The following is an 11568-nucleotide window of genomic DNA, read 5'->3' as shown; positions in this document are numbered from 1 at the left end:
TTAAATAGATTTTTTTTCAATGTTAAAAATACAAAAAATGTTATTTAATATCAAGGGGATATTTTTACAACGTCAAAAATTCATATAATACATGTAATTGAGTGCGGTCAAATTTATTCATGAGCATGAAATAATTTTTCAGTAAATTGTGACTAAAATAATACGATATGAACGATCACTGTAAACAAATAATTTGTGTTTCGGTGTCACGCATGCGCCTTAACGTCGTACGTAAAATAGCGGTTGCCTTGTTGGTTGTCTTTCAGGATTTTGCAATGCCTTAAATATAAGATTATTACGAAGATGATTCCCAATTACCAACACCAGTTAGTTTACTTTGAATGATATAGGGTATTTAGACGCTAGAAACAATATCACGACGGCTCAGTGCGTGGCGTTGTGAACGTGTTTCGATTGTGTTTTGAAAGCAGCGTGGCAACCTTGCAGTCTGCGACGTGAACAAGACTCGTTAAATGAAGCTAGGTTATCTGCGATTCCATTGACTTTCTGGTGGAAAGGACGAAATACCGAAGGTTTACCAACAGTTTGCAAGAAAAACGTCCGTAAGTAGTTATAAAATGATACTTTTTTCCTATATAACAGCGTCGACTATGTGTTGACGGTGGTATTTTGATGCCGATATTCTTAAAATTGCCGAATAATGGATTTGGTTCCTCCGAAGAGGCCTATGTGATAAATTACTCTCGGCAGCTAGGCGGTTTGAAAAGAGCCTGGTGTTTCCCCCTCTATCATATATACTGTCTATCATAAACAGACAATCGATGAGTTACTTTTTGTCTTGGTGGGGTGATTTCCTTTTGTTTGAGTTCTATTCATTGATAATTGAAGTCGAGTGAGGGTTTATGTTAATCTGTACCTAGCTAACCAGGAAATTGATACTATGTAGGTATGTTACAAAACAAACCCAAAGGCTGGCTATGGTCTGCAAGGAGTTATCCAATGAAATCGAAATTTTGAACCATTGTTGGATACCTAAAAGTTACCGCAATTTTATTATCGTTTTTAAATTGATTTAGCAGTCCGCGTTTATACTAGCAAGCAGTGACAAACATACCATTGTCATGTAATATATTTTCCTTTTCTTTCCCGCATTGTTTGCTGTGTATGCACGTTGTTTTGTTCACAATAACCTCACTCATTTCATTGCTATTGCACCTCTCACAGGGAGGACCAGAAGTTGTCCAAAGTTACATAACTTTGATTCGTTTATTTAAAAATGTATACAGATGAAAAAAAAGTAAAATTAAAATTTATACAAAAATAAATAAATAAATATTTACTTTCGTACCACTACTTATAAAATTACTTGTTTCCAGAATTTTTTTGTAACATGAAAATTTCGTAGAAGTAGAGGTGTACTTTACATGTAAATTCTCTAATTTGTTCCACGGTCCTCACGCAACTACCAACCAAACCCTTTAAACACCTATATTTAAATTCTTCAAAGTGTCCCAATTTTGTATTAAAGATGTGAGGAAACACAAAAATGATAGAAAATTATAAGTAAATGATTTGTTCATATTTTAAAATCAATAAAACATAGGAAAATGTGCCCTGCGCTGCTGAAATAGTTCCTTCCGAGGCAGTTATAATGGGAGATGTAATACCCGCGCTTGTCCGCCAGATGGCGGCAAGAGCCTGTTCTACTAGGGCCGAAAGCCATCCACTTTGTACTACATTATAGATTTTTACCTGTGCCCTGTGTGTGTGTACGAGCGTGTGTGAAAATATGTGCCACGTTGCATTTGTATGATTTTTACTCGCTTAATAAGGGGAATTGCAATCATTAATAATATGTAATAGGTATATGAGAGAGAATCTTAAAACATTGATAGTGGTTGTTGTGAGACAGCAGATTGAATAAAATTTAATGCTTTTATTGTCATTATATGAGATAGAATGACAGCGATGAAATAGGGGTAGCAATGTTCTAAAGTGAGAATCAATACATAAGTTAACGGATAAGGAAATGAATTTACTTTTTGGGGGGGTTCGTAACTTGGATCTTTTTCGTATCTCGAGTCACTCATTTGCATATAAAAAAATTGTAACCTGAAAATTTCGTACCTAGAGGCATTCGTAAATAGAGGTATGAATGTACTTTAAAAAATAATGAATCAAAGCACTTTGTTCTCGTATTTATTTATATGTTTGTGGGAACATGCAGAAGGTTGTTTTATTCAACTGGGAGGGCGGTCCTAAGTGTCAAACTATTCACCTATTGGTCTACATGGTTACTTCATAGAATTAAGAGTACGGGAAGTTTTGTATAGCTCTGGATAGTTGAATTAACTTTATATACAAAATATCCCCACGTAAAATTGACAAAAAAAGTGTGTTTGCATAGAAAAGGCCTAATCATGGACCATAATTGAGTTACCGTATTTTCTCGCATTTAAGCCGTATTTTTAACAAAAAAAATGCTGACTGAATCAAGGTTACAGCTTATATATGCACAAATTAGACTTGACATTCACGAAACTGCAAGGTGACAAAAACGAAACACCATAACGCAAGACGATGCGACCGATACGGTCATTTATTTCAAAATAGAGAAAAGATAAACAGATAAATTGCTAAACAAAATGTATGTTTACGTCTATGAATGAAATTAAAGAAAAAACATGAAAAAAAACTCACTCTTTCCTGTCACCGCTCGCTCAGGGTGTCGCCATCTTACCTGGGCCGCCATCTTACCTAGGGTGCTGCCGTTTTACCTAGTTATTATTATTATTATTATTAAACGTGCTCTGACTGGCCAGACGCGAGTAGCCTTGATTTTGAAATAAAACAAAATTCCACTTTGATTTTTTTGTTTTATTTCTTGTTGAAAGTGACAACTATTGCAGTAATATGAACCATCGAAAGAATTGAGATATTTTGACATTAGAAGCAATATGGCTGCCACAACTTCTTAAACTTCTGGTAAGAAAATTGTCATTTCTGTCATTCGAAAGCATCAGGTTCTCAGCAAAATAAACAACGCCATTTTGTAATGACGCCATCGCGCCATGACGCCATCGCGCCATGACGCAAGACAATGCATCCGACACGGTCATTTATTTCAAAATAGAGAACAGAAGATAAACAGATAAAACACTAAACAAAACTTACCGTATTTACTTGCATATAAACCGCTTTTGTCGGACAGAAAATTATAACTAAATCGAGGGTACGGCTTATATGCACATAAAACACAACTTGCAAAAAACTGCAATTTGACGGCGCCGTGACACGATGATCTCACTACAAAATGGCGCCCGTGCGTGCGCCGTGACGACGCAAGCGAATGCCGATACGGTTATTTATTTCAAAATAGAGAAAAGATAACCAGATAAAATGCTAAACAAAATTTATTTTGAGGTCTATGAATGAAATTCACGAAAAAAACGTATCTTGCATAAAACGCAAAACGTTCCTGTCACTGTTCGCTCAGGCACGGGCATCTTAGTGAGGTCGGGGCGCAGCCATATTAGCGAGGTCGGGGCACGGCCATCTTAGCGAGGTTGGGGCGCGGCCATCTTAGTTAGGTCGGGGTGCAGCCATCTTAGTTAGGTTGGGGCGCAGCCATCTTAGTTAGGTCGTGGCGCAGCCATCTTAGTTAGGTCGGGGCGCTGCATCCACATTTTTTTCGAGTAGCCTTGAGTTCCACCTTGATTTTTTTTCGCTTTATTTCTTGTTCGAAAGTGACAACTATTGGAGTAATATGAACCATCGAAAGAATTGAGATATTAATCTTAAACTTCTGGTAAGAAAATTTTAATTTCTGTAATTAGATAGCATCAGGTTCTCATCAAGATAGACTGATTTCTTTTTTCAAATTGAATAATTTGATATTTTGCATTTACAAAGACAGGCATATTAACTTCCTTATGATATTGACCCTAATTATGTGCTTTTGATTCATACATTATCTCAGAAATACCACTTGTGATTATTTTTCTTGAGAATTTCCCTTCAAAGTAACACATTTGTACTCCCTATTAAAATCGTGAATACGGAGGTGAAAATTGTGAATCAGGGGGTGGCTTATACATGAGAAATTGTAAAAATCCAACAATTTTAAGGCAATTTTAAGAATGCGGCTTATGCGCGCGGGATGGTTATATGCGAGTAAATACGGTAGCTAGCCCCCAAATAAATGGAACAATCTATATATCGTACAGATGCAATTCGAAGTATGGACTTAAATTACTAGTTTTGAGCAACTGGTCAATTCCTTCAATGCCATTGACATCAACAGGCGTCTAATTTTTTGAATTGGAAATGACTGGCATTGAATGATAAAACTTTAGCGGCATTGATGATGACATACGCTCAACTTTCTTTTTTACAGGATGGTTAGCAGCAATCGTTTGTGAGCCACTATTTGATTAGCCTGCCATTTTGGTTTGATTTTCAGACGAACCAGAAAAAGTTGCCCGATGGACTCCTCCAGATCACCCAGAAGCTCCAAACATCACCATTCGCGCTCAAGGTCACGCTCCAGGGACAGAAAAAGTTAGTCTGGGAACTAGTCTTGGCATATATAATTAATTGGCTTCTAGTTCCAACACCGCTGATACTGTACTGGTACCATGTTTACATTCATTACTCAGACACCGTTTTAACTCATTGACTGCCGTTAACGGCGATTTAGACGTCTTCATTTGAAGTGTGATGGGCTGGCAGTGAATGAACATTTTCTCATTTCCTAAATAGCTTTGACTGCATACTGGTCTACTAGTGAAATTATATCATTAACATCATCAACATAATCATCAATCAAAATCTCATTAAGATGACATTAAATTGTCTTAATATGGATTAATGCATTGTTGACGAGAAATAGTTGGCTCTTTTGATGAGCCCATTCCAGCTGATTCCAGGCCAGAGGTGGGGGACACCATCAACCGGTGGCCAGCCGATCGCAGGGCACAAGGAGACATACAACTGTGCACACTCACTCCCATGCCTAGGGGCCATTTGGAGTGTCCAATCAGCCTACCATGCATGTTTTGGGAATGTGGGAGGAAACCCACGCAAGCCAGGGGAGAACATGCAAACTCGACCCCGGTGGACTGGCCAGGACTTGAACCCAGGACCCCAGAGCTGTGAGGCCGAGGTGCTAACCACTCGTGTCACCAGGCCTAATTCATCATCATAATATTTAACATTTTCAAAGTCTGATTCATCATCATCAGATTCACCAAACCATTCTTCTTGAGTTGTTTTTTCTAAGTGTGACCCCAGAGCTGTGAGGCCGATGCTGCTTCAATCGTGTGCTGCATTTATATGCTTCCATTTGGCGTCCTTTGGTGGTGGCAGGATGGCCCATTGTCTTGGCTGATCTTTTTGAGTTTTACTTGGATTTAAAAAAAGTTTTATATGAGGAAAATTTTGTCAAAATTAGCCTCAAGAACCAAGTGTTTCCCACGGCAGTGACACACTTATTGCAATGAAAAATTCTCATGACACATCACCGGCTGAAAATCTCATCTCATCTCATCTCATCTCATCTCATCTCATCTCATCTTCTTCCGCTTTATCCGAAGTCAGGTCGCAGGGGCAACAGCTTCAGCAGGCAAGACCAGACTTCTCTCGCCCCACCCACTTCATCCAGCTCTTCCGGGAGGACCCTAAGGCGTTCCCGGGCTAGCCGGGAGACATAGTGTCCCCAGCATGTCCGAGGTCGGCCCCGTGGCCTCCTACCGGTGGGACATCTCCAGAACACCTCCCGAGGGTGGGATCCAGGGGGCATCCTGATCAGATGCCCGAGCCAACTTATCTGGCTCCTCTCAATCCGGACGAGCAGCAGCTCTACTCCGAGCCCATCCCGGATCACGGAAGTTCTCACCTTATCTCTAAGGTAGAGTCCGGACATCCTGCGGAGGAAACTCATTTCAGCCGCTTGTATCCGGGATCTCGTTCTTTCGGTCACTACCCACAGCTCGTGACCATAGATGAGGGTAGGAACGTAGATCGACAGGTAAATGGAGAGCCTCTTTTTTTTGGCTCAGCTACGCGGACCAGACTCTGACATAAAGGGACTGGACCCTGCGTATCAGGGGTTCCCGAACCCCATACTCCCTGAGTACCCCTTAAAAGATTCCCGGGGGACACGGTCAACGCGCTATAACCACGTGAGCTGCAAATTGAAAATTATTGCAATATATTTCAACTTCCGCTATTAAATCCTTTGCACATTTACAAAAGAAATACGATGTTTAACTCGCTATGTATAATAAAAGTCTTCTTTTTGCTATAAACTGCATGTTTAGCGCTTTTTGCATCATTTACAATCCGTAAACAAAAATTTACCTCAAATTCTGACAGCCATCGCTTGACCACTAACCATTAAATGATTCCCATACAGCAGGGGTGTCAAACTCATTTTTTGTCGCGGGCCACATGGTAGTTTCGATTACATCCGGAGGGTTGTTATGTCTTCCAACTAGGCTGCCAAAATTAATCGATTAATAAATTGACAGCTTTCTCGATCGTGCTAATCGATAGATGATTTTTGGACATTCAAATTAGTAAAAAAAAAATGCAATTATTGATTTAAAATGAGACCGGAAATAATCTACAATCTTCATTTGAATTTCATCATAAAACAGAAAGTTAGCACTCATCATTTACTTTCTCGGGCCACACCAAATGATGCGGTGGGCCAGCTTTGGCCCCCTGGCCACCACTTTGACACATGTGCCATACAGCGTCTAAGCCAGGGTTGGGCAAACTTTATGGCCCGGGGGCCACATTGACTTTAAAAATTTGACAGGTGGGCCGGGTCAGCACAAGATACGATACATATAAAAAACCGCATCCGTTAACAATACAAATGAAACATAAACAGAAAAAAAGGACTAAAGTATGAACACACTCATCACTCATCTGGGATTTATGGGGTGCTTTCTTGGTTTTCATCAGACTAAAGGTCTGTTCACACACACACATGTAGAGCCAAATAACACCAGAATCCTCTGTGCCATCTTCTGGATGTTTGGAAATTTGGCTGCACTTAATGAAGCCTAAAACTCAGAGACTTTCAGGGAGTTGAACTTGTTACATTGGAGATCAATCAGTTCCAACTGCAACTCCTGTGGAACCATTTCCGGGTCTTGTGAGAAAAGACATGACACCAGCTGTCAATTTTTCCAAAATCACAAAACCGACAGCAGAATTGCTCATGCAGGTCATCCAATGATTTCCTGTATTTTTTCACATGTGGGGGGCTCTTTTAACGCAACCAGTCTGGGCAAATGAGGAAATGACTTGTCTGATATTTGCTTGAAAAATAAAACCAGCTTGGTTTTGAAGGCGGAAGGTTTGCTTGCATTTCATGCACAAACTGTTTTTTCTCTTGTAGCTTCACATTCAGTTCGTTCATGTGTCAGGATGTCCACAGTAAAAGTTAAATGTTCAGAAATGTGTCAGTATTCTCAAGTAGCTCCCACACACATTTACATACTTTTACTAGGCTAGTGCGCCATCTATCGGGGAAATGAGGGTATTGGATTGGATTGGATAACTTTATTCATCCCGTATTCGGGAAATTTCATTGTGACAGTAGCAGAGGGTGATTAGACAACAACAAAGCAAAAGCATAAAGTACAAAGCAAATAAAAGTAAATGGGATCATTAAAAATCACCAAATCAGATCATTAAGACAGAAAAGCAGCAAAAACATAAAACGAGCAAGAGTGGACGGAGCTACCGCCGCAGGCTGCCACTTGAACGGCACCATCTTGGTTGCGGTAGCTAAAACGGATACAGACTCAAAAAGACGTTTTAAAGTTGGACACAAACTGGAACCACACACAGGAAGTCTTCCACAAGATGGGGAACTTCTGCAGACTGTGACCGAGGTAGAGAATATTCAGAGTCACTCTTCTAAGATTATCCGCACAGTTCCTCAGTAGTGTGGAGCTGAAGACAACAGCAGCGAGAGACAACAGTTGGAACCTTCACGAGATGTCTCCCGAGAGGCCACCAGTCGCGGCCTGCGAATCCAACAAAACCACCCAGAGCTGCCACCTAGGAACGTGGCGCCCTACGTTTTTCATCCAGCCGGATATATTCGCACTGCCCCACACATCCGGCTACGCCCTGGATGAACTAATCCGCGTTCCAGTGGCAGCTCTAGCGCTGCTTAGGGTAATCGTCAGGCGCCTGTGGTGACCCAACAACAACAACAGCAGCAGAGCAGGACTCCGCTTCCGGCCTGGTAAGCGCCGACAGCTCTTCCATCTTAACCCATGATGGAATGGTTGGTCAGAAGCGTTGCTTCTTCTCCCGGCACTTTTGTCCAACTCCGAATTTCCAGCGGGATTGAGGTGTTGCTCCTTCTGCTGTGTATTGTAACAGCTAGTCCCATGTGTGTGACAGCGTAGGCATGGGTGATGGTTCCAAAAAAGAAGTGGCAGAAAGAAGCCAGGCTAACAGAACAAAGAAAGTTGTAAAAACATTAAAGTATAAAGTACAGTGGTACCTCGTCACACGACCGCTCGTCATACAAAATTCTCGTCTTACGACGGAAATTTCGATCGAATAATTCGCCCGTCATGCGATCAAAATTTCGTGATGCGACCAAGCCAGGTGGCCATGGCGCTGTCTTTTTTGCATATCTTTCGTGTATAACAATATTTACGAGCACCGAATTAGTTATTCAGACCAGGAAACGCACAACGCGCATGCGCGGGGAAAAGAGGGCTTTCTGGACACAACGCCGAAAGGCAATGGCACTCTTTCTCAGAATAAAACTTTACCCACAATCAATACGTGGGTAAGCTCAGCTGCTGCATTTCCTGTTATTTTTATCTAATACGAGGAGTATTATATTACTTCTCGTTCGCTGCTCATAAGAACATCAGGGGCACTGGCTCGCAACTCCCCGCAATAGCATCCACGGTAGCAACTCTATCATAGGCGCCGTTCGAGGGGATGCGAACACAGATGCTACACGCTAAAAGGGAGCCGCTAGCCAGCGCCCCCGAAGCTCCCATGAGCAGCGGAGCGATCGCTAATAAAAGACTGCTGCTCGTTGGCTGCTCATAAGAACATCAGGGGCACTGGCTCGCAACTCCCCGCAATAGCATCCACGGTAGCAACTCTATCATAGGCGCCGTTCGAGGGGATGCGAACACAGATGCTACACACTAAAAGGGAGCCGCTAGCCAGCGCCCCCAAAGCTCCCATGAGTAGCGGAGCGATCGCTGATAAAAGACTGCTGCTCGTTGGCAAGTGGTCGTGCGTTATCCGATTGTGAGGACATTTGTGTGCATCATTTTCGGAATATTTTGAAGGGAATAGTACAACAGCAAACAGCCCATCGATAGCGAACGTGAGGGTGGAGTGTTTGTTCCGTTTACGAGTGCGTTGTGTGGAAAAAAAAACCCTGAAGCCCCTCTCCCCTTTTGTGCCCCTCTCCCCTCGGCGAAATCCGCCCAATTTTAGTTAGATTAAACACATTTTATTTCTATTAAACCACTAGTTATGTGTTACTTTGTTAATAGATGGGGAATTAGAAGAAATAAAACATTTTTTTCCAATCCAATATCCTGTTTTTGGTGTTTTTTCAGAGGGCTGGAACGAATTAATTTTTTTTCCATTCATTTCAATGGGAAACGTCCGCTCGAGTTACGAGAACCTCGTCATACGATCTCAGTCTCGGAACGGATTACGATCGTATGTCGAGGTCGCACTGTACAAAGTAAAATAAAAAGGAATGTATTAAGAACTATTAAAATGTAATTAAAAAAAGATAGAGGGGCTGTAAAACACGAAAAACAAATAAGAGTGGACAGAGCTACTGCCACTGGCTTCCGTGTGACGGCGCCATCTTGGGGGAAAAAATATATATATATAATAATTTGGACAACGTCGGCAGGACGGATTAAAAGGCCTAACGGGCCGTAGTTTTCCCATGTCTGGTCTAAGCGGTCAGGGTTGTAGTCCCAACGTTCCCATCCTAAATCAAGAAGAAAATTGTGCATTTTGGATTTGCGCTTATGGATTTACAAGATAAAATTAATTCGCTCATAAATCTAAAAAAAAATATGGGGGACCTTCTGAAGGAGCATTTGATGAAACGATACAGGAGACAAACGCACGATCACAACTCACGATAATTTTCCGCGCTGCGATTACGCGGATTACGCATCCTGGCGTGTGCGTGCACTGCACACACAGCATCTAACCTTGAACGCATGGAGAAATGCAATGTGTGCGAGCATGCAGGAACTTGTTTTTTTACGCTACGGTGAAGGGCCGAGGAAAGTTTCTGCAAATAATTTTGTTTTGGTGACCAATAATTGATATATTTTCTGCATAAAATAAATATATTTATATCGCAAAAGAATGGATATGGAAAGATATTGCAATAAAAACCGAACCATCTCTCACGTGAGTGATGCCACAGTATTTAGGAAACACTGAAATAAACAATAGAATCAAGTCTTTTTTTTTATCATATGATCTTTCTGCCATATTGCCCACACCTAAGCAGAAGTATGAAAAGATATTTCGCCTCAGGGCGGCCATGTTGGTAGAGGTGATGTTCCCATCAAAGCATTGACATTAAACTGAAATCATAACCACCTTATTTTATCATTGTCAAAGCACGGACATATAATTGTGGCGCACGTTTGAAGTATCCAAGAGCAATATCTATCACTTAACAGGCAGCTGCAACAACTAATTTGTCAGGCAAGGCAGTTGGCTCAAACATATGATGTTTTTGGCAGAGAGCCTAATGCGCTCAGACAGAAAGGTCTCACGAACAATAGCTTCCCAAACTAGTAATAATATTAAAAGTTTCGCATGTCCTGCGATATGAGTACACTAATACCTCGAGCTACGAGCCTAATGCCTTCCGGGATCGAGCTCGAATGTCAATGTACTCTTATCTCAAATCAACTTTTCTCATAGGAATGAACAAAATACAAATTACAGTAATCCTTCGAATATCGCGGTTAATGTAGACCAGACATGGCCGCAATAATCAAAGAATCGCGAATTAGGGTCACTCCTATTAAATAAATAGATTAAATTAAATACAAAAAAAGTGCTGAGTCCTAGTAGCAGCAAAAGTGGCTTCCGCTTACGAGTTCAGGGTGGATATTCACATTTTTATTAACTTAAAAAAAAATAATGATAATTAAATTATTCGGTGTCGAGTCCTAGTAGCAAGCAGAAGACAGGAGTGGCGTCCGCTTGCGAGTTTCAGCGGATTTCACATTTTTGTGAACTTTAAAAAAAATAAAAAAGAATTAACTCAAATCAAAAGCCTTTATTGTCTTCATACACAGCTGCGTATAACGAAATTGGTGGTGCTACTCCACAAAGTGCGTTTTCCCAGTAAAAACATAAGTAATATAAAAATATAAAAAGTCACGTCTTGGCAAGGTAAATTCTAAAATATTACACAATCTAAGATATTGCACATTGTTATTGCACACCCCGAAGTTATTGCACAGAAAGGATTGTGTGTCGTGCTAATGCAGCTTCAGAGTCCTGATGGCTGTGGGGGAAAATACTGTCCCTAAGTCGATTTGTCCGTGCTTT

The 11568-nt window shown here is 41.0% G+C and overlaps 1 protein-coding gene across 1 annotated transcript in view; it reads left to right on the top strand.

The window, feature by feature from the left end:
* Nucleotides 1–236: 236 nt before the first annotated feature.
* rsrc2 (arginine/serine-rich coiled-coil 2) overlaps nucleotides 237–11568 on the top strand; it is a 34182-nt gene continuing 22850 nt past the window's right edge. Inside the window, exons 1-2 of the mRNA XM_077600084.1 lie at nucleotides 237–563; nucleotides 4424–4521. Coding sequence (XP_077456210.1) covers nucleotides 4446–4521 — 76 coding nt within the window. The 5' untranslated portion in view covers nucleotides 237–563; nucleotides 4424–4445. The remainder of the gene's footprint in view (nucleotides 564–4423; nucleotides 4522–11568) is intronic.

This window comes from Stigmatopora argus, chromosome 5 (assembly GCF_051989625.1).
Source record: "Stigmatopora argus isolate UIUO_Sarg chromosome 5, RoL_Sarg_1.0, whole genome shotgun sequence".
NCBI classification, from domain to species: domain Eukaryota; kingdom Metazoa; phylum Chordata; class Actinopteri; order Syngnathiformes; family Syngnathidae; genus Stigmatopora; species Stigmatopora argus.
Note: the sequence above shows the minus strand (reverse complement) of the source record. Positions and strands in the feature narration are given on the sequence as shown.